Consider the following 25016-nt stretch of genomic DNA (forward strand, 5'->3'; position numbering starts at 1 on the left):
GGGGTCCTGAAATTTACAATTTAAATAAAGCCCCTGATGATCTTTCCATCCATGCAGAGAAAATGACTGTAATACCTCTGAGTCTGGAGAAGAAGATTTTTGAAATATTGGTTAATTTTCCCTTTTGGGCCCTGCCCTGGCCCCTAGGGTTGGGGTAGGAATCCCAATTTTACAATTTGGTAGCCTCATCTACCAAGGATGATTCTGACCAAGTTTGAAAAAATTCCATCCACTGGTTCTTGAGAAGAAGTTGATAATGTAAAAGTTTACGCACGACGGACGACGCACGACAAACGACGGACGACGACGGACGGAAAGTGATTGGAAAAATCAAATACTGAAATGAACAAAAGGCAATAACTTTTGCAAAAATTGTCGAAACAAAATTCTTTTAAGGGAGATACAACTTCATATCATTATTATAAAGTATACCAAGTTTCAAAGAGATATGTTGGAAAATGTCGGAGGAGATTGCCGGACAAAAAATCAAATACTGAAATGAACAAAGGGCAATAACTTTTGGAAAAATTGTTAAATCAAAATTCTTTTAAGGGAGACACAACCTCATATCATGATTATAAAGTATACCAAGTTTCAAAGAGATCCGTTGAAAAATGTAGGAGAAGATTTCCGGACAAACAAAGTTAACGCCAGACGGACGGACAATGCCATACCATAATACTACCATCAAATTTGACGGTCGTATAAAAAGTTGTTCAGGACTTGCTTCAAAAAATTCTGCAAAAGTCACTATTAGTGTAAGATCATAGTACAGATGGAATCATATTCTGACATTGTTTATACTTTTAATGGTAAGAAATTGCTTTAAAGTTCTTTACTCTCTAAAGTCAATTACGACAGATTTATCTTTTGATCATAACACGTAAAAATGTTTTCTGATAATTCACATTTTAAGCTAAATCATAAATACCAAAGAATCAATACTTTTTATAATCACTAAGCATATACATGCAATTCAATGTAAATTTTAATTTAACTCTACAGGCGTTCCTGAGCTTACATCACGAGCAGACACAAAAGTACTTATCGTGGTAAAAGTACTGTAATTGAAGGAGAAGATGTAAATTATGCAAATTAAATAAATATGCATATTATATTTCATTTCCTTTTATTTTAGCATTTAGTAAATTACTATAAGGCTATATACAGACTCATAGTTACAACAACTTAAAAGAAAAACAAACTTAAAGACTTAGGGTACATTCGCGTATCCGGTTGAAACTGTAAAGAAAACGACAGGTACAGATTTGGACCGAGGCTGACCTCAAGAAAATTTGGTACGTGTAGATTGAGGGGTCCAGACGTACCTGACCGAAACTAAACTGCTGAATATTGCTAGTTTGCGTTATTTCTTTCTAAAACAATGTCAAGCCACATGTAGTTTTTAAGATACGATATGTAATTTAGTGGACGCGTGAGAGAAGGGCATTATATTCTTGATACATTGCTTTTTATTCTCCGAAACTGTGCATTTCTAGCTCTGCTTATAGAACGGTCCAAGTGTGTTCGTTTATCGTGGAAAATTTCTGCGCCACACGTACCGTTTCAACCGGTAACGTGAATGTAGCCTTAATCAATTTTACAAAAGGGTAAATGTTTCTTGTGTAACTTGTATATATATACCTATACTTGATCAACAAACTGAATTAATTTCCAGATTGTCTTTAATGATTTAATCATAAAAGACAATCTGGAAATTCAGATTACCATATCATTGAAAATAGAGTTTTTATATAGTTACTTGGTGGTTTTTTTAATATATTTCATAATCATATTCTGACATTGTTTATACTTTTAATGGTAAGAAATTGCTTTAAAGTCCTTTACTCTCTAAAGTCAATTATGACAGATTTATCTTTTGATCATAACACGTAAAAATGTTTTCTTTAAAATTATAATTTATAACTGCCACAAATCTAAAAAGAAAGTAATGGTCTGACAGCATTTTAAGTCTTAACATTCTATGGTAGGTATGTGGAACCCTAAACAAGTTTCTGATCTTAATCTCAATCAACTCTTCAACTTAATAATTTTCAAAATTAAATGCATCACTGATTTCGGTTCTTTGCAATACATTTTTTTTAATATAAACAACATTTTATTCAGCTCTTACTTACCTTTAATACAAGGATATGTTGTATTATTTTTACATTAATGCAAGAATCATTAAAAGTCACAAATGAAGAGAGTAAATACAAAACAATGGAAAGCAAACCTAAATAACTTCAGTTACAAGGTAAGTTGATGTAAACAATGACGGAATTTGCCCAGTCTGATCCAGTGGTAGTCGGCAGTCTAAAACACACTGAATCTGGCGGATGACGAGTGTTTGTGCCAGCAGTTGATGTATTCTGTTAATGAGCGTCAAAAGTTCGCACTCATTAGAAGCCACCGACAGAGAGTGACTCAGTTGACAGCTATGTAGTTTATACCGAGTCGAAATGTTGTATAGAGGGAATCGGGGATGAGCAGCATCGCAACAATTCCGACCTACAACCGCTCACTGCGCAACAGTGACGTTATATAAAACAAGACCTTTAAAATATATCATGTATTAAATACACTCATGTATCATTTGTATAAAAACGTAAAATTACCTTCAATCATTGTAGAAAATAGTTTTTGAGATACATTTTTTTCTCACCCACCTGCCAGGATCGACCGGATGTTAATTGTAGTTCTCGTTCTAAAGTCTCGTAATTCATTCATGCGAGATCACTGCGTCCGAATCGACGTTATTGCAATGCTTCGGTAAACTCAACTCTACAAACAAGCGTTTGTGTGACAGTCAATAGCAATGGGAAACATGCTTTCTATCCAAATGACTTTCAGAGAATAAAACTAAAACAGCTATCATGGCAGGTAGCAGGACAGAGAGAATAAGATCTATTTTCCAAAGGCAAGTATATGTTAGTATGCAATCCGTGTGACCTTTATCAGAGGTCTGCTGACATACCGGGTACTGTTGACCCTTAAACCACAGGGGCACGCAACTACTAGGTTTAGTTTTATTCTCTAATATTTTCACTTATCTAGATATCATCTGCATAGGGATATATAAATAACAAAAATCTATCTACCGTCCATATTGGGATATTTTATACTTCTATCTATTTTTTTCCCTTTGACTTCCTTTTCTTAGCTGTTGCACTGATGCAAACCTGTAAACAAACAAATTTCATATATATATTTTTGTATCTGTTATTACTCATTTTTAGCTCACCTGGCTCAAAGGGCCAAGTGAGCTTATGGCATGGTGCGACGTCCGTCATTCGGCCGGCGTCAACTTTTTAATTTAAACAACTTCTTCTCAATAACCAAGAGGCCCATACTGATGATATTTGGCCAGTAGCATACTGGTATGAAGGGGTCAAATGTCTTAAAATCTTTAAACGACTTCTTCTGAATAACCAAAAGGCCCAGGGTACTGATTTTGGGCCTGTAGCATGCTGGGGTAAAGGGCTACCAAGTTTGTTCAAATGAATTACCTTTGACCCACTTTCAAGGTCACAGGGGTCAATTGTCTTAAAATCTTCAAATGACTTCTTCTCAATAACCAAAAGGCGCAGGGTATTGATATTGGGCCTGTAGCATGCTGGGATGAAAGACTGCCAAGTTTGTCCAAATGAATGACCTTGACTCACTTCGAAGGTCACAGGGGTAAAATGTCTTAAAATCTTCAAACAACTTCTTCTCAATAACCAAAAGGCCCAGGATACTGAAATTGGACCTGTAGCATGCTGGGATGAAGGGCTACCAAGTTTGCTCAAATGAATGTTTTTGACCCACTTTCAACCTAATGTCCTCGTTCGACATTCAAGGTCACAGGCGTCATATGTTTAAATCTTTTAATAGGTTCTTATGAATCAATCACTGATATTCTGCCTGTTGCTGTATTTTGGTCCACATTTAAGATTACAAGTGTGAAATTAATACCAGGTGAGCGATGCAGGCCCATTCTGATTTGTAAATCACCCTGTTAAAAAGTGATCATGACGTTTCATGCTGGGCAGTCATAACAATTGTAATGAAGACAGTCAGCAGAGGATTACAAGACCGATATAGCTTATCTCTTTCTTTCCTTATATGATCTGAACAACAAAATGAATGGCTTTTGAATAATCAAAGATCGTGCATGATGGACATCTCAGAGTTTTAATTGATCTATCAACACTTGTTAATAGCTAGCAATGTCAAAAACATTTTTATTGATCTGTTGGATTGCCTCAAGAAATCAGTCTTATTTGTTTGTTTTCTTCAGATGGTACTGTAAAGTACTGATATGAGTATAAGAACGAAAATAAAAATGTTGATTTACACAATTTTTTAGACTAGTGTTTGTCAATACATGCATTCTTAAGAATCAAAGGTCTTACTTCAGAATTGATGTTGATTTTAACAGTGATATTTTATATGTAAATATACAATTAGGATAATGATAACATTACGCAGTACATTTTGAAGAGTTTCTGCCTTTTCTCCGGTTTTAAAAGACAAAAAACATTCAAAGACACGAAAGTACAGAGGAATTGTTAATTGAAGAACAATCAAATATCCAATAATGAATGCATTTATAAAAAAGAATTTTTACCAAGGCCTTAATTTGGTGTTCTTCTTGAAACTACTTGTAATTATACTTGCACATGTCAGTTATAAGCTGAAATATCTTCCTATCCATAATTATACTTTACTGTTTATTTCATGCTGCATTTCCACTGTTTTTCATTCGATTATTCTGATGCTAATAGTGATCATATTACAAAAACATATATACACACAATTACTGTACAAGAATTTACTCTATATTTTTCTCTAAAATAAATTGGTAAGGTGAAGAAGCAGATGGCACAGCAAAATGTGCCTTTAGTTAAAATATAAACCATATTCTTAAAAATCAGGTAACGTAAAACTATGACAATATTCCGAGATGAAAATTCAGAAGAAAAAATATCTCTTTGTGCTTTTTGAAAAATTAAATGTCATGCCTGGTATATATATATACATACTTATCAGTATCAACTGATGCTATTTTGAAGCTAAAGACAGATAACCAAGCACATGTACAACATGGAAACAATTTTCAGTTCGAGAAAAATGAAAATATCAAAATAATATGTAGGAGATCAATGGATTTTATCAGTAACATACTCTTGTAAAAAAATGTAGAATTGTTTCTGAACATAAAAATATGCTGGAAATAAGACAAAAACACAAGGTATTCATTACAAAAGTAATATAAATTGTTTGTGCAAAAAAAAGAACATCAATGCAGGCACAGAGCAATGCATGTTGCTGTTTTTTGCGAGCCTGTACGACCGGAAGGACAAAAGTTTTTGAAGTCTTCATAAAGCATAGAACCAATTCACTCTCATGTGCCCATACTTTCAGTACATGTGTTGCCATAAGCGATCGGCCGTAAGCGATCGGCCGTGAGTGCCCGCTATTAAATCAATCTATCATCACAGGTGCCAACGATTAATGGGTGCTGGAGGATTACCTGAGTCTGAAAAGCCATTGTGGTATGATGTGTATGCAGCCTTTCCCCCAAAAGTTGAGCCATTGTATAAAAGACCTGTTCCCACCAAAGTTGTACGCAACATTCTGTATCCAGAGGACTTGATCCGAGCGTTAGTATATTAAATGTCGAAATGATTAAATCATATTCTACTTCAAAAGATTTTATCAGTATCAATGAATTGATTATAAGCATTAATCTTTAAGGACAAATGATATGTCCAGTATAAATTATTTTTTTGTCACACTAACCAGTGTGTGAAGCCGTTATGATTTTAATACATGTTTGTTTATTGCAGTATGAACACAATTTTACAGTCATGTTTAAAAAAGAGTGGTGTTAATTTTCCATAACAATTTGCATACTTAACAACCTTTTGTAATTTCCATGGGGAAGATTCTACATGCTCAAAATTAAAACATAAATATAATGTGTATATATAACCCCTAGGGACAAAATAAACCTTGAAAATAACATATTTTCAGATGAAATCAATCGGTCTTAGAATAAAGGAATAGTTTAGTCATTTTCACTGGTTAAGAATACTAAATTTAAGAGTCCAATATCACGAGTATGCCTCCTAAATAGGGAGAGCTGGCAGTATGAACTGTCTACCATCACCAGCTTAGCTGTCAAGGTTGCTCATTTCTGCTCGGATGATTTAAGTTAATTTTCTGTTGAAATTATTTTATCTAAAATATTAATTTTTACAAAACTTGATAAATTTTGTTCATTGATTTCGGTATCATTTTTAATTCACACTATAATGGTGTATATTCTGTCAATTTTTATTCTATGCTATATTAGCATTGTATGTATATTCCACTTCATATTGTTTTAATCCTAAGTCCTAAGTAATTCTTGTGTGATATACAAGTATTCATTCACTATTAACTATGTCTTTTATTTACCTATTCTGAATACTACTTATCTGTGATCACATTTAATGCATTCATATATTAACACCATTTTTATATATACATCCCGGGGGCCTTTGTAGGCAGGGGACTCCCAATCACTTAGAAACCTGAGATATGTATACCTCCTTTTTCTGTGATGATTATTACTGTTTTATTATTAATATATGTGATTATCTCCCTTTACTTGTAATATAATATGTTATTGTTATTTTTACATATGTTTGTCGCAAGAATAGCTCTCAAGAGCTAATGTTCCTTGTTTACCTGTATGCGACGTTAAATAAAGTTTCTTGCATCTTGTATCTTGTTTGTATCTTGTATCTTGTAGGAAATACTTCAAGGAAATCTATGACACTGATCTCGTAGACTTAAGAAATGAACAGGAAACGACTACATCACAGAAGTAAGTTCTCACCATGATGTGTAAGAAATATTTATTGTTGTGTCAGTTTATAGTGAAATAAATGTTGGTGCCTCTCTGTAATAGTATTTGCGACCATTATTTTTGACACAGCAATCTCAGTAATTTCGGCAGTTAATGCCCAATTGGACGACAAGGAAAAAAGGGGGGAAACATAATACTTCTAACCATCATATACCATAATTATTTAGGACAAATTCTGAGGGAAAACAAACAAATGATATAGAATGCCTTTTAGCTCACCTGGTTCAAAGGACCAAGGTGGGCTTGTGCTGTACCATTGTACCAGTCTTCGATCCTCTGACTCCTTTTTCTGAACCACTGATTAGAATTTCACCAAATTCGACTGGATGTTTAGCTCTAAGGCAGCAACTTGAAAACAAGTTGGAAGCATACTCAAGGGGTTTATGATTCAAAAATGCACAAACAGGCTGATCTCCAGGCGATGGGGGCAGGGCCATATACAAATAATGGGCATAAAGAGACAGATTTAGTCATGCTACCAGGGTAAACTAACGGACACCCTTCTCCAGGGTAATGACAGGGAAAAGGTGGAGATCCCAATCGTAAAAAAATATGTGCTTGCTTAGCATGAAAAGATTAACACAATCCTGCGACCAGAATTAGCATAGGGTCTGGCCTACCCCCTAGAGACTTAATTGAAATACACTGAATTTCTTTTATGAAAATTGTTGGTCATGATCGGTTAAATACCAAGGTGAGCTGTAAAGGCCCACCAAGCCTCTTTTTGGTGATGTATGTATTGATTCTAGTTTTGTTTCTACAGGTTTATCGACAAATACTTTGAGTTGAGGGAAAATGACCGCAACAATCCTGATCTTTTCGCTGCTACAGTTGAAGCATTAAAAGATGACGGAATAAAACTGACCACTTGGCAGGAACGAGAGAAAGTTACACAGATTTACAAGGGAACGGAACATGTAAGATTTACTGTCAGTGATTTGTACAATCTTTTTTACAACTATAATGTCAAAAGTGTTGATAGCATTTTTGTTTCTTAGCCTATTTCTAATATTAAGGCTCAAATAGATTTTTCGAGACAATAATTTTAAGCAGGCAATGCCTACATGTCAAGCGTTTTTTGCCAAGGTCGAAAATCCTTTGGTAGGGATACAAGAACTCTGACCCTATTTTAGTAATACATGTATGTACGTGTGGAGACATGATACTTTTACAAACAAAATATCTCATTCTACGGTTTCTTGTTTATCAGCCATCAAGAAAGCCATCATACACAGCTGAGGAAGTGTTTGGAGAATTGACCATTACCAGAGAAAAACAGTCAGCAGGCTCTAAAGATAACAAAATGGATGACATGGAAATAGACAATTTAGCAGCAGATTTGTTTGACTCCAAACCAAAATTGTAGCTGTTGAGGTCATTTAGAGTTATGAAAATCATGTTTTTTTTGTGTAAAAGTCATTTTTGTGTATAAAGTGTGGGAGTGAGAAGGATGAATGCTGTGTCATATGAGAATATTTTGTGAGATATTGAAAAACGTAAATTTTTCTTTCTGTATTACAATGAAAAGAAAAATGGTGTAATAAAGTTGTTTAAGCTCAAATAATGTCTTTTTTGATGACTTCTTGATCTGTGCACATCTGATCAAAATGTTGCTCTATAAAGTAGACAAAACTACATATAACTTTATTATATATAAATGTTATTGGTGGTTATTTCCAAAAGAGCATACATTACAATCTGTTTACCAATACATGTACTTCAGTCGTGTATCACTTTGGTGTCACAAAGAATCACTGGTATAATACATTCATGTGATAATCAAATGGATGTACACATTTCTTCAAAAGATTTGTTGGTGAACACTACAGTCTAGGCCCTCCAGACAAAGATTTGTTGGTGAACACGATATAAATATTCGCCTTGGGTGACAATGGTTTTCTCGGGTTGACAATATTCACTGTCACCTGCTAATGAATGTCATATTTATATACTGTCACCTGCTAATGAATGTCATATCTATTTTGTTACACCAAAAGTCTTTGTAGCTCAGAAACGGCAGCAAACCTCGATAATGACATCTTGTTTGTTGATAGTCTGCTGTTTACAATCGCTATCGCACCGGCACTTGATAAAATTGGCTGTTGCTGTCAAACGTTCTTGTGACCATCAGGTGGGGAAACGAAGCGGTGAACGCACATTTTTCGCGCATGCAATATTTTTCACTGTCTCATGGCAATATCACCCGCGTTCCTTAAAACCAATGTATTTTTGGAGTGTGACAGAGATTTTTGTTTAACTTTCTCCCAACCAATCAAATAGCTAGAAATTCACTTGAGGTGTAACAATACAGTTTAGACCCTCCAGACAAAGTTTCACCTAGCAAGCAAACTTGCTTCAATTTCCAATCTCTACATGGGAAATATCGTGGATTCATACAGGTATGAATAAATCACAAATACTGTTAAGGAAGCTATGCACAATTTTATTGTGGAATTTTCCTCACAGTACATCCAGCATTCAAGAGTTTAACGAGAGTTCAAGATGTACAATGTAGTTTACAAGTCGAATCAACACAAACACAAAACAAATATTTTATTAACGGAATTCATACACTCAAACAAACATTTGGATAACATAGATTTACACTGAAACAATTACGATAACAACATAAATATAAGCTATAAATAGTACTCTACAGTTACTTGGTTGCGGAATGGTTTTTAGGAAGTGTCTAGATATTTTGCTACATTTACTTCAATTTGCAGTAAAATTGCAATGTACATGCAGCCTTCAGATTTAATTAAATGTAATTGTTATCCAAACACAAATTAAAGCATGCAAGTTTTAGTTATCAAAGATCACAGTGATCTGGCAGTGGTGTTTACCTATGTTACAACATAATATTTTCAATTATTTGAATTTCACCCCTTGTGATTATTTATTCTGATATTCTGAAGACTTGTGACACTAATCTTCTTCAGGTAAGGTAAATTTGGTTTATTGTGTTTGAAATACTTGTTTGTCAGCAGGAAAGGTGAATATAGACTTGAATATTGTACAACAAAATATATTCTCACATCTAACATGTGACAACCATCATCTTTCCAACGTCCACAAATACGTACTCCTACACTACCAGTAACATGTGTGTTCACACTAACACTGTTGGCACTCCCACACACATGATCTCACTGGAAAAGCCGATCAACGGCACACCGTTAAGGATCCCTGTACCACTGCCAAAAACTCTAACTGCATTGTAAACTGTTTTTCCCATCACAACTAAAGCTGTGATAAATAATTTTTGAAAAGAAAACCATATCTTAAGAGAAGAGTTTTAAGAACAATGATAAAGATAAAATTAACTATAATAAATGTGAGTGCTCTGTCAGAGTAAAATGCATTTTGGCTAGACAGGGATTCAAACCCTGGACTTCAAGCTGATTGAGATACCTGGTCAACGGAAGTGTCCTGGCACAACTAACGGTGCTACAGTTATATTAAAACGAAACTAAGAGGAGGTAACTGTATATATTTATACGAAAAAAGACAGTGTAGTGGGACAGGGATCTTTCACATGTCACACCCATTGCTGATGTTGCGAATTTTATTTAAATAAATCATCACAACTATATTTCTGAAATCTATAAATAGTTTTACATATTTCTGATCATACCACAAAATTATGTCAAAATTAACAATTAAGGAGATACATGTATCTGAACACCAGCACCCAGATATTTTACTCCATTTTGAAGTGTGTATCAACTTCCAAGACTCCAATATGTCATGCTTTGCAAAAAATGTGATGGTTTTTACATATATTAGTAGCACAAGTATAGATTTTTTCACAATCAGAAGCATTCACATGTTGTAAATAAGGTAGGCTTTCTGTCTATGTTGAAATGGAACCAGCTCATGTGTTATTTTCATTTAATGCATTTTTAATTTTTTTACCAAATTCTACATGAAATCATTTTAATAATAAGCCCCATCTCTACGGCAATAGGTTATCCCAACATATTTTCACAAGTTCACTCTTTCAAACTCGCTCTTAAAAGTTGATACATGATGTAGGTCACTCACTCTCAAGAGTTGAAAGGTCCTGGAGACCCTGAACAAAATCTGAGACAACAACAAATTTAGTTATCTTTGATCAAAATCAGGACCAACAGTAAATTGAGTCAAAATACATCAAATAATCGTAGGATCAAAAGTAATTTGTATCATAATCATTATGTCACCTTTTTACCCTTTCACGACTGTAGACCATAATGGACCCCTCCATAGCAATACATGGTCGAGTCTACTAAAGTTACATAGGGGTGAAAGGGTTAAACGAGGTAACACATTTAATGAGGTGTACAGTTGTACACCCCTCAGACGTGAAAACTTCTAAAGACATTTACACACTTGATGACATGTATAAACTGTATGGATCAAGCAGATCTCGTATGTCTGTCAACAAGCAGTACACCAACTAAACAATGATGGGTTGTTGTAGTTTTATGACCAGCATTTTAAAGATATAAATGACATTTTGACATATAGGATTGGAATTTAATATGACCAATGAAATTATTATTTTATTCAATAAATGTGAGAGAGAAAAAAAATATACAAGTAGCAAAGCATTACTGAGGAAAATGATGTAATCAAATATGTAAATTAAACTCTAAAAAAAAACTTAAGAATAAAGTCAAAAAGACTGAACAAAACAATATCACTTAAATATAATATCACCTGTTAAACAAGTATGGAATATTACCTGGAATGTTGGATAACAAGTCAACCATAGTCACTAGAAATATAAGCTTAACATATTCATAGAACATCAAGAGTAATGGAAAAGATAAGAGAAGATAACTATAAATTAAAAAAAATGGAATGTTTATAATACTAATCACTTCTGAAATTATTTGTGAATGCTAAAATGTCTTTGAAAAGTAAAGTGAAAATTTGCTAAACATGTTATGATATATTGTGCATTGCTTAGACCTCGCAAACAAAACATTTACTGGTGATGTTTCCTCTTAACTCATTCACCCCTGAAGACACATTTGAACTCTTCCAATTCAAAGGGTGAAATGGTTCATTATGAAATTTCAGGGGTGAATGAGTTAAATAAGTTTTAATCACTAGTAATACACTAGAGTATGCAATAAACTTGACAGACTCGATGGGATCGCCATGGTTATATAATTATGTGGTATCTAAATTTGTGAGTAAACACAAAAAATGATATCTCGCCAAAATAAAGCAGTACATGTACTGATGTCTACATAAATAGAAACAAACCAACCCTCATATCACATACTTAATTTACTAAAAAAGATGAAAATGAATGCCACAAACCTAGTGTACATCGAAATTTACACCATCAACCAAGTATACAAGGTAAATTACAACCCCAACCTCGTGTACAAACAGCCGTGTAATGATTCAAAAAAAGAAACAAAACAATATTTTGTCCAAGAGACAAAATTGCCATTTCTATTTTGACTGCTTCAAATGAGATCAAATTCGTTCGCCGCCGATATCGCACACAACATTGCACATTTATCTCTTGTTTGATTTGTATATATGTAATACCCTAAACACTGTTATATAACTCGGACAAAAACAACGACCCTGAAACAAAGATAATTCACAAAATATAAAAATTGATATTATGGTAAACCTCATATTTTGAATTTTTAAATCTTAATTCCCTAAAATAGTACCTGATGAAGCTTTCTCAATATCTCAGATACAGCTACAAAATAATGTAGTCTGTAGATTAATATTGCAATTTATGTATTAGTTCATGATTCAAATATTTATTCATATACATATATTGAGATTCTACTCCAAAATATGGTACATTCTATACAACATGGTCAATAAATTAATTGTTTAAACAAATATACACATGATCTATTGTACAATAAAATAATATATTGATAATTTGTTTGAAATAAAAACATCTCTTCATGTTATTACCAACAGCCATTTATGTTATGGTTTACTTAATTTACAACAGATTTAAATATAACTACACATCAACAAGGTACCATAGACAATAACAATATATTGTAAACATATTTCTATGCTACACTCAGATTTTCTCGGTTCAACTAAAATGTCCAAGGACAGGAACAAATTATTGTAAATATAATTTCTATTGGTGCACCCAGATTTTTCACAGTTCAAGTAAAATTTTGAAGTTATATAAATAAGTTTGATAAATATTTATACCATGCATCAATTTTATGATTTTATATTTAACAGTTATCATAGTGTTGCACTGTTAAATGGAATGAAATTGCTAAAATATTATCGCCACTGATATGTTTGTCCACAGTAACTTCACACAGTATAAAGATTTTTTTAACAAATAATTTATCAGCAAATAATTGTCAAACAATATACTGGTACAAGAATTGTTTTAATCCTCCCTAACCCTGTTATAATCTCTGTCAAGAGGACAAAAACATGTTGTAATGATACCGGTAATGGCACACCAAAGATAGTACCTAAATATATAATTCAAATACCATGAACATTCTTGGTCAAAGAAGTAGATGAGGTTATTTTGAAGATTCTTAATCTCACAAGTAGACATGTATTCATAAAAAGAACAAAGGCATATACATGTAAAAGATATTTTCAAACAATACAATATGAACGATAAAGAATACCACAGTTATACCAGATATTTGAAACATAAATAAAACCCAATAAGGATTTTTCATGGGAAAAAGAGAAATACACATATAAACTTATAAATGTGTTCAATTATAAATTTTGTATATGGAATTGTATTGCAGCAAATAAAACAAATATGTAAACTTGTGATGGAGTTTAGATATGAGGTACACTGAATTACTCTCGAGATACCTCCACCAATGAAATGAGAAAAACATGTCAGTATGATAAATAAAGACCATATAATATAAGTTGACCATATTTCTATCTATGAAATCACAGCACATAATGAGCACAGTAACATACACACTCTAGCACAGTAACCTAAACACTCTAGCACAGTAACATACTCACTCTAGCACAGTAACATACACACTCTAGCACAGTAACATACTCACTCTAGCACAGTAACATACTCACTCTAGCACAGTAACATACACACTCTAGCACAGTAACATACTCACTCTAGCACAGTAACATACACACTCTAGCACAGTAACATACTCACTCTAGCACAGTAACATACACACTCTAGCACAGTAACATACTCACTCTAGCACAGTAACATACACACTCTAGCACAGTAACCTACACACTCTAGCACAGTAACATACACACTCTAGCACAGTAACCTACACACTCTCACACAGTAACATACTCACTCTAGCACAGTAACATACTCACTCTAGCACAGTAACATACACACTCTAGCACAGTAACATACTCACTCTAGCACAGTAACATACACACTCTAGCACAGTAACATACTCACTCTAGCACAGTAACATACACACTCTAGCACAGTAACATACTCACTCTAGCACAGTAACATACACACTCTAGCACAGTAACATACTCACTCTAGCACAGTAACATACACACTCTAGCACAGTAACATACTCACTCTAGCACAGTAACATACTCACTCTAGCACAGTAACCTACACACTGTAGCACAGTAACATACACACTCTAGCACAGTAACATACTCACTCTAGCACAGTAACATACACACTCTAGCACAGTAACATACACACTCTAGCACAGTAACATACACACTCTAGCACAGTAACATACTCACTCTAGCACAGTAACATACACACTCTAGCACAGTAACATACACACTCTAGCACAGTAACATACACACTCTAGCACAGTAACATACACACTCTAGCACAGTAACCTACACACTCTAGCACAGTAACATACACACTCTAGCACAGTAACCTACACACTCTAGCACAGTAACATACACACTCTAGCACAGTAACCTACACACTCTAGCACAGTAACCTACACACTCTAGCACAGTAACCTACACACTCTAGCACAGTAACCTACACACTCTAGCACAGTAACTTACACACTCTAGCACAGTAACCTACACACTCTAGCACAGTAACATACACACTCTAGCACAGTAACCTACACACTCTAGCACAGTAACATACACACTCTATCATCCTATGACGCTACACACCCTGTACATTGTATACTACATATTGATTTACATGTAAAATTGTGAATAAAACACTTCATGTTATTTCCAGTACTTCCTGTCAACAGTGACAAAAACAATAACCATACTAATAAACAAAATATAAAAGGGACTATCTCCCCTTTTAACTCTTAGGATATTGCCTCTAATAATTTTCTTTGTCATACTAAACTACAAGTATTATGATTAAGTTGAATTTTCATTAAAAGATATTGACGCTTTCAGGAAGAGTTGTACACGACCTGCCATATCGTAGTCTGTCCCCACTTTATATTGTGAATGCTCTAGATATGTATACCATGTCAAAATGTTAAGATTGAAGAAGTAAGGTTTGTGATTTAATTCCAAATGGAAATTATTCCGTTTGAATCTTGATAGGTTATCCTGAATTGTTTAGACACCTACTTGGAAAGGTATAATTAAAGAAAATATAGCGGAATGCTTATTTCCACAAAAAAATAAAAATCCATGATCATTGATTAAGATGTACAAAATGTGTTTGGAAGCAAAAGGAACCCTCTATCTACACAAAGTTGCATTTTCTTTGCTTGTACAAAAGAAATCAGTCATGAGACTCAACAAAACATGGTGAAGGACTGTTATTTTGTCAACATTTCTGAACAGAGATTGGTATCAGCAGATTTAATGATTTGTCCTGGTAGAAAAGAAACCTGTCCTAAGCCATCCTATTTGTACATTCTAATCATTAACAGCACAATCATAAGATACACATACATTATAATAAGCCATTCATAAACGGTTTTCTATTCAATCTCTGAGGCAATATTCACAAATAATCACAGAACAAAAATAAAATCATGTGAGATTCTTATTTGAGAAGTTGTTGTGTCGTATAAGCTGAACTGCCATCATCAACATTGGACTACGGCCATCCCGACCTTCTATACTGAATGTACAGGTACAAAGGCTGTGTACTTCACAGGACATCCTGTCAAAAGGCTGTACACGTCACGTGACATCCAGAAAAAAGGTTGTACCTTTCACGGGACATCTAGACATCTACAGCTCTGACATGAAGGCAGTATGATGAGAAGGGAGGGCAGATGTTTTGTGTAGAATTGTTATATATATACACACAACATCCCTCATCTGGCAGGAGCGTCGTGAACCTCATGGGTGGTGTCCTGGAATCAACACAACAAAGCAATCAACGTTTTTGTAAAAAAATAAAAAATATATAAAGAACTGTGATGGCTTGCTGAAAATATCTTTCAAACTGTTGTTTATTGTATTTCACATATAAATATCAAACACTAAAACGTAGATAATCAATGCTTTCATCCCATGATGTGGGCAGGCAGAACCAATATCAGAAGAATTCTATATAAGTATTTTTGATGTGTGACAAAAATGTTCCCCAAACACCAAGACCTGATCCCATGCCTACTACCACACTGGATCTAATGCTGTTCAATGCTCCAGCATAGTAGCATAGTTATGATTCCAAATTAACAAATGTTTGCTTAGCTTTAGATTTCACTAAGCTTCCATGGTTACCACATATATTTATTTAACATTCAACCCACCAATCTCCTATTGATTGACTTCCACATATAATATAACCTCTTGTTCAAATTAATCGTACCCCTTTAGGCTTCCTGAGTTAATTACACAACCACCTACTTATGGTCACCTTAATCCCAAGCCCTTTGGTTTCTATGAGTAACCCAACCTATTCTGCTTAATTTTATCTCCTGAACCATGGTTCTATGGTAACACAACCTCTTGTTCAAATTGTACCTATTTAGGTTGACAGGTGTAACATAACATCCTACTTACCTTTACCTCAAGCCCTTTGGTTTCCATAGGTACACGCAATGTTTTTGGCTTAATTTCATTTCCTGCCCCATCGTTCTATGGTAATATTACCTCTAATATTTTATACATTCCCCCTTCCCCTTCGGTGTCTGGGTAGCACAACTTATTACACATACATTCATTTTCAGCCTTTCAGTTTCTGTTGGTAACCTGATCTCTTGTTGAATTCATTCCTCCCTCCCATTTGCCTGTGGTTTCTATGGGCAACACAACCTTCATATCCTGTCCCTTGGTTGCTATGGGTAACACAATGTATTTGACTTACCTTCTTATCCTGTTCCTTGGTTGCTATGGGTAACAAAATGTATTTGACTTACCTTCATATCCTGTGCCTTGGTAATCTTCATATCCTGTCACTTGGTTGCTATGGGTAACATATAATGTATTTAGCATACCTTCATATCCTGTCCCTTGGTTGCTATGCGTAACAAAATGTATTTGACTTATCTTCATATCCTGTCCCTTGGTTGCTATGGGTAACAAAATGTATTTGACTTATCTTCATATCCTGTCCCTTGGTTGCTATGGGTAACAAAATGTATTTGACTTACCTTCATATCCTGTCCCTTGGTTGCTATGGGTAACAAAATGTATTTGACTTACCTTCATATCCTGTCCCTTGGTTGCTATGGGTAACAAAATGTATTTGACTTACCTTCATATCCTGTCCCTTGGTTGCTATGGGTAACAAAATGTATTTGACTTACCTTCATCTCCCGCCCCTTGGTTTCTATAGGTAACAATAAACAAACGCCGGTGGCCACCAGGGCTATCACACCGTACGTTGAGATGGCTGTGTATGATGATGACCTCAGCAACACCTGCAGTTAAACAAATACATGTTTGGACAAGTTTTTAGGTAGTTACTTCCGAAGAATGGCTATTAAATAGTTTACACTTTCTTGTTTGAAATGCTGTGTACTTACCTGTGCTACAAAAGGTGTGATGATAGCCCCAACTCTGGCCATAGCACTACAGCAACCAAGTCCTATAGCTCTCATAGAGGTGGGATATACCTGTATAAACCAATACCACATTATTAACTTAGTTCCCATACATAGATCTCATAGAGGTGGGATATACCTGTAGTAACCAATACCACATCATTAACTTAGTTCACATACATAGCTCTCATAGAGGTGGGATATACCTGTAGGAACCAATACCACATCATTAACTTAGTTCCCATACATAGCTCTCATAGAGGTGGGATATACCTGTAGGAACCAATACCACATCATTAACTTAGTTCCCATACATAGCTCTCATAGAGGTGGGATATACCTGTAGGAACCAATACCACATCATTAACTTAGTTCCCATACATAGCTCTCATAGAGGTGGGATATACCTGTAGGAACCAATACCACATCATTAACTTAGTTCCCATACATAGCTCTCATAGAGGTGGGATATACCTGTAGGAACCAATACCACATCATTAACTTAGTTCCCATACATAGCTCTCATAGAGGTGGGATATACCTGTAGGAACCAATACCACATCATTAACTTAGTTCCCATACATAGCTCTCATAGAGGTGGGATATACCTGTAGGAACCAATACCACATCATTAACTTAGTTCCCATACATAGCTCTCATAGAGGTGGGATATACCTGTAGGAACCAATACCACATCATTAACTTAGTTCCCATACATAGCTCTCATAGAGGTGGGATATACCTGTAGGAACCAATACCACATCATTAACTTAGTTCCCATACATAGCTCTCATAGAGGTGGGATATACCTGTAGGAACCAATACCACATCATTAACTTAGTTCCCATACATAGCTCTCATAGAGGTGGGATATACCTGTAGGAACCAATACCACATCATTAACTTAGTTCCCATACATAGCTCTCATAGAGGTGGGATATACCTGTAGGAACCAATACCACATCATTAACTTAGTTCCCATACATAGCTCTCATAGAGGTGGGATATACCTGTAGGAACCAATACCACATCATTAACTTAGTTCCCATACATAGCTCTCATAGAGGTGGGATATACCTGTAGGAACCAATACCACATCATTAACTTAGTTCCCATACATAGCTCTCATAGAGGTGGGATATACCTGTAGGAACCAATACCACATCATTAACTTAGTTCCCATACATAGCTCTCATAGAGGTGGGATATACCTGTAGGAACCAATACCACATCATTAACTTAGTTCCCATACATAGCTCTCATAGAGGTGGGATATACCTGTAGGAACCAATACCACATCATTAACTTAGTTCCCATACATAGCTCTCATAGAGGTGGGATATACCTGTAGGAACCAATACCACATCATTAACTTAGTTCCCATACATAGCTCTCATAGAGGTGGGATATACCTGTAGGAACCAATACCACATCATTAACTTAGTTCCCATACATAGCTCTCATAGAGGTGGGATATACCTGTAGGAACCAATACCACATCATTAACTTAGTTCCCATACATAGCTCTCATAGAGGTGGGATATACCTGTAGGAACCAATACCACATCATTAACTTAGTTCCCATACATAGCTCTCATAGAGGTGGGATATACCTGTAGGAACCAATACCACATCATTAACTTAGTTCCCATACATAGCTCTCATAGAGGTGGGATATACCTGTAGGAACCAATACCACATCATTAACTTAGTTCCCATACATAGCTCTCATAGAGGTGGGATATACCTGTAGGAACCAATACCACATCATTAACTTAGTTCCCATACATAGCTCTCATAGAGGTGGGATATACCTGTAGGAACCAATACCACATCATTAACTTAGTTCCCATACATAGCTCTCATAGAGGTGGGATATACCTGTAGGAACCAATACCACATCATTAACTTAGTTCCCATACATAGCTCTCATAGAGGTGGGATATACCTGTAGGAACCAATACCACATCATTAACTTAGTTCCCATACATAGCTCTCATAGAGGTGGGATATACCTGTAGGAACCAATACCACATCATTAACTTAGTTCCCATACATAGCTCTCATAGAGGTGGGATATACCTGTAGGAACCAATACCACATCATTAACTTAGTTCCCATACATAGCTCTCATAGAGGTGGGATATACCTGTAGGAACCAATACCACATCATTAACTTAGTTCCCATACATAGCTCTCATAGAGGTGGGATATACCTGTAGGTACCAATACCACATCATTAACTTAGCTCCCATACATAGCTCTCATAGAGGTGGGATATACCTGTAGGAACCAATACCACATCATTAACTTAGTCCACATACTCAGGTGTGTATACATATACCCATCCCTTACCTCAGGTTTGTTTACATGTATACCATCCCTTACCTCAGGTTTGTACACATATACCCATCCCTTACCTCATGTGTGTATATATAAACCCCTCCCTTACCTCAGGTGTGTATACATATACCCATCCCTTACCTCAGGTATATGCACATATACCCATCCCTTCATCAGGTGTGTATACATGTATACCATCCCTTACCTCAGGTGTGTACACATATACCATCCCTTACCTCAGGTGTGTATACATGTATACCATCCCTTACCTCGGGTGTGTATACATGTATACCATCCCTTACCTCAGGTATGTATACATATACCCCTCCCTTACCTCAGGTGTGTATACATCCCTCCCTTACCTCAGGGGTGTACACATGCATGTATACCATTCCTTACCTCAGGTGTGTATACATGTATGCCATCCCTTACCTCGGGTGTGTATACATGTATACCATCCCTTACCTCAGGTATGTATACATATACCCCTCCCTTACCTCAGGTGTGTATACATACACCCCTCCCTTACCTCAGGGGTGTACACATGTATACCATCCCTTACCTCAGGTGTGTATACATGTATACCATCCCTTACCTCAGGTGTGTACACATACACCCCTCCCTTACCTCAGGTGTGTACACATGTATACCATCCCTTACCTCAGGTGTGTATACATGTATACCATCCCTTACCTCAGGTGTGTATACTTGTATACCATCCCTTACCTCAGGTGTGTATACATATACCCCTCCCTTACCTCAGGTGTGTACACATACACCCCTCTCTTACCTCAGGTGTGTATACATGTATACCATCCCTTACATCAGGTGTGTATACATGTATACCATCCCTGACCTCAGGTGTGTATACATATACCCCTCCCTTTCCTCAGGTGTGTACACATACACCCCTCTCTTACCTCAGGTATGTATACATGTATACCATCCCTTACCTCAGGTGGGTATACTTGTATACCATCCCTTACCTCAGGTGTGTACACATACACCCCTCCCTTACCTCAGGTGTGGACACATGTATACCATCCCTTACCTCAGGAGGGTATCAATGTATACAATCCCTTACCTCAGGTGTGTATACATATACTATCCCTTACCTCAGGTGTGTATACATGTATCCCCTCCCTTACCTCAGGTGTGTATACATATACCATACCTTAACTCAGGTGTGTATACATGTATACCATCCCTTACCTCAGGTGTGTATACATAAGCTGCCTGGAAAGCTCCAGATATAAAAGCTCTGGCTACAAACAGGAAGAATGTCAATACCGGTCTGAAAAAGATATAATGCAGTTTATTACCTATTGTATCTCAATCTGTCATTCGATTTCCATGTTCATGAAAACAAAAGAGTAGGAATTTTCAGATGTAAAACTCAATTCTAAGATGGGAGTAATATTGAATCTTAGAATACCGGCAAGGGTTTATCAGAAACATAGTTAACTTATTTTCAATGCATGCATTTTTAATACAAATGAATTTTAAAATAATAATAATGTGTCTTGATTCAATGCTAATTGGATAACAAATCATTTATAATTAGTAGGATATTACACTTGATTACTTGTGAATTCTCACTTTGTAAAATAATTCTACCAGATTCATAACACTTATTATAATACTACAATCAGGGTAACATGATGGAGTGAAATAATATAACTATGGTAGAATGATATTCCTAGGATAATACTGTATACCAGGAACTTTTTGCTGAGTTCAAGTTTCCAATGAGAGCAAACGTATCATGACAGCGAATCTAAGTACACAACATGCAATACATAGCAATTACATGTAAAGGACCAAATCAACACTGAGTGAACAGGGATTTGATCAGAAAAGAGCGACAATTTGACAGGGTGGAAGTGTCCCAGTATAGTGAGTAAAACATGCTCACCTTGATGTACATATATTGGAAAATAGAACAAAAACGGTGAAGACAAAGAACTCCATTGCCATCGTAAACTTTCTCCCAAACTTCTCTATAACAATCACGGTGACAAATAGACCTGTAAAATACAAAAAAAAACCTCTTAAATCATCCTAGTAACAATCAAATAAGTCCAGATAGTAACAAATAGACCTGTAAAATACAAATATAACCCTTAAATCATCCTAGTAACAAGCAAACAAGTCCAGATAATAACAAATAGACCTGTAAAATACAAATATAACCCTTAAATCATTCTAGTAACAAGCAAACAAGTCCAGATAGTAACAAATAGACCTGTAAAATACAAATATAACTCTTAAATCATCCTAGTAACAAGCAAATAAGTCCAGATAATAACAAATAGACCTGTAAAATACAAATATAACCCTTAAATCATCCTAGTAACAAGCAAACAAGTCCAGATAGTAACAAACAGACCTGTAAAATACAAACAAACAAATTACCATAGTAACAGGCTTAACAAGAGTACTGCAACGATATATGCCTGTCACATGCCAATCTGATATACTTAAAATCCTTCTGATGCATTATTGTGTGTAAATGTATCGAAGTATGGAAATGAAAGGAGAAGAAACAGCAATGTACTGTTTACTCATTAAAGTTAAAAAGCTTTCAATTCAGATTAAAAAATAAATGAAAATGTCACTTTTCTGGTTTTGAGTCTGTTGTACAAGGCAGCGTCTACATTTTAAAATGTACTTTCTAAGAAACGAGAAAGGGTCTCTCTGGGTATACAAAGTGCATTACCTGTCAACCCGGTTATCATCCTACCACTGACAGTCTTGCAATTCAAATAATTACACCACACACCCTGATTAGTAACCGATATCAAAAGTTTTCTTTGACAACACATTAGCAAATCTAGTTACTGAACAACCAGGCCTAGGCCTTCTGGTGAGCAGCAGAAACCTATCCCCCAATAACTCACTGTCACCCAACATAAGTTATACCCAAAAACATGACAAGATTGTTTGTATTACCTGGAAACTCGGCAAAGGTGGTCCAGGTGAGATCTATGTAGTCCCCGGTATCGAGTCCATTACACTTGAGGAAGCATGGTGCTTTGGCTTTGATTTCAGACCCTGATGTTAGTAACATCAACATTTAATTAACAGCCACAACACAAACTAAAACAGAACTCACGATAAACATCAGGACTCACAGTCTTCGCAGTACATGTACCACAATAGACCTTAATATTTGATGGCTTCAAAAATTGTTTTTAAATAGACATAAATATTTAGAAGTAAACTACATGTTTTTTAACATTCTTTAATTTCTAGACCAAATACATTATACAAGTATACCTTATTTAATCATATAGGACCACTTAAATATCTGATGATTCAAATACTTTCTTCGAAAAAAATTACAACAGATTTAATCCTAAACAAACTCATGATAGATACCAGTAATTGAATTGGCAGAAATAAAGGTTTTATTCACCAACACCAGTGAAGTAAATGTTTTGACAATGATTTTGGTCTTTGGTCCGAAAAATATATGTTCAATAGGATTCAATAGAAGGACAAATGCAGGAAAATGCTGTTGGAACAACACTTCATACACTTCGAATCAATGTTGTCCATGACATACTGGAACTACAGGATAAATTGAGCTTTTTTCCCAGCACCATTTTACCTTGCTTATTCCATATACCTCAGATTCCTGCCAAAATAATGCCTTCCCAATGCAATGATGTAATAAGTGAATTATGAAGAAAAAGGTGAAGCGGAGTATACTACAGTCCAACCTAGCTAGTACTAACTTGTAAAGTGTCTGAAAACACAATGTGTATTCAGACAAAAGTAATGAAAGATGAAGATGACAAGACTTGGCCAGCCATCTCCACCTGCTGTCTAGAGACCAAAGACACCTAATTTATTTTATCACACAAAACGTGTATTCTATTTATTCTGCAACCCTTCATTGTTGTGAAAATTATGTAAAATAGCAACTAAGGTACTGCTTATTTCTTGCAATGAACAATGGCGCAAAATATGAAACAAAAACAACACAAAAACTAAGTGCTGCCAAACATCAGGTAGCCAGATCACCTTTCGATTTGATGCCAGTTTTGCTTCATCGTTGAGAACAGGAATACGCTTTCTCGCATAATGTAAACAACTTAAGCACTAACTCAAATAAGAAACATCATCACGTATGTATGACATTTCAGAAGATATCGAGTATATTCAGTACAATGTGTAAAATACTTTTTTTTGAAAGAAACACACCATATTTTATCAGAACAAATATACTGAACTGTATTTGTTTAGTAAATATTCCGTCTTTTCGTATTGCAGAGTTATCTACTCTTGTGAGCAGGTATTGATTGTTACATCATTTGGTTGTGAGTGCAACGTCATTAATTTTTGAGAAAACGACGTCATTTTCTCACACAAACCAATGACGTAACAATCAATACCTGCTCACAAGAGAAGATAACTCTACAATACGCAAAGACGGAATACAAATACAGCTGTATTATATTCAGTCACTTCTTTACAAACAGTTATGATGCGAGTTGCAGGATAAATATATATAACCCATTCACCATGATTTTTTTAAAAGATTTTTTATGATAAATAGATTTCCTCATTTATTTCAAAAAAAAAATAACAATCCAAAAAACAAGGTTTGACTGTAGTTTGCAGCTTGGTTAAGTAGCAGTTATCACAGCAGTAAGCCCTCTACAGCCCATTGTGTTTACTAAGGCAGTCAGCCAACTCCAGCCCATAGAGCTCATTACAACTGGCAGCCCACTAAAGCCCTTTCAATTAGTTGTTAGTCACTTTTAGCCAGTAGCAGTTATTATATTAGCCCTCTACAGCCCCTAGTCCTAGATGTATTTTAAGCAGTTATTATATTA

General features: G+C 35.3%; 3 protein-coding genes across 7 annotated transcripts in view; 1 reads left to right on the forward strand and 2 right to left on the reverse strand.

Moving 5' to 3' along the window:
- LOC110465431 overlaps positions 1–2695 on the reverse strand; it is a 14122-nt gene extending 11427 nt beyond the window's left edge. Inside the window, exon 1 of one of the 2 annotated variants that reach the window (XM_021521232.1) lies at positions 2619–2695. The gene's annotated coding sequence lies outside the window, so the exon portion shown is untranslated. Of the gene's footprint in view, positions 1–2236; positions 2587–2618 lie in introns of those variants that run through there. The other variant, XM_021521233.1, reaches the window with a different exon arrangement.
- Positions 2696–2769: 74 nt separating this feature from the next.
- Positions 2770–8458, forward strand: LOC110465432 (28S ribosomal protein S23, mitochondrial-like). Its single transcript, XM_021521234.1, has 5 exons — positions 2770–2920; positions 5487–5648; positions 6785–6859; positions 7665–7818; positions 8112–8458. Exons 1-5 carry the CDS (start codon positions 2877–2879, stop codon positions 8265–8267), a joined length of 591 nt encoding a protein of 196 aa, XP_021376909.1. The 5' UTR covers positions 2770–2876; the 3' UTR covers positions 8268–8458.
- Positions 8459–11913: 3455 nt separating this feature from the next.
- Positions 11914–25016, reverse strand: part of LOC110465440 (synaptic vesicle 2-related protein-like) — a 53311-nt gene continuing 40208 nt past the window's right edge. For 2 of the 4 annotated variants that reach the window (XM_021521244.1, XM_021521243.1), the window contains 6 exons: positions 23125–23226; positions 22088–22199; positions 21385–21466; positions 17812–17901; positions 17593–17706; positions 11914–16191 (listed from right to left, as the gene is read on the reverse strand). In XM_021521244.1, the coding sequence (XP_021376919.1) occupies positions 16153–16191; positions 17593–17706; positions 17812–17901; positions 21385–21466; positions 22088–22199; positions 23125–23226 (539 nt within the window). In that variant the 3' untranslated portion in view covers positions 11914–16152. Of the gene's footprint in view, positions 16192–17592; positions 17707–17811; positions 17902–17923; positions 20113–21384; positions 21467–22087; positions 22200–23124; positions 23227–25016 lie in introns of those variants that run through there. The other 2 variants (XR_002464617.1, XM_021521245.1) reach the window with 2 other exon arrangements.

This window comes from Mizuhopecten yessoensis, unplaced genomic scaffold (assembly GCF_002113885.1).
Source record: "Mizuhopecten yessoensis strain PY_sf001 unplaced genomic scaffold, ASM211388v2 scaffold11077, whole genome shotgun sequence".
Classification (NCBI taxonomy): Eukaryota; Metazoa; Mollusca; class Bivalvia; order Pectinida; family Pectinidae; genus Mizuhopecten; species Mizuhopecten yessoensis.

Excerpts from the sequence above, each read along its gene's own strand:
- LOC110465432 (XM_021521234.1), top strand. The coding sequence starts at position 2,877 with ATGGCAGGTAGCAGGACAGAGAGAATAAGATCTATTTTCCAAAG. Across the intron at positions 2,921-5,486 it reads ATAAGATCTATTTTCCAAAG|GTGCCAACGATTAATGGGTG; the intron begins GCAAGTATATGT and ends CTATCATCACAG. Across the intron at positions 6,860-7,664 it reads GAAACGACTACATCACAGAA|GTTTATCGACAAATACTTTG; the intron begins GTAAGTTCTCAC and ends TTGTTTCTACAG.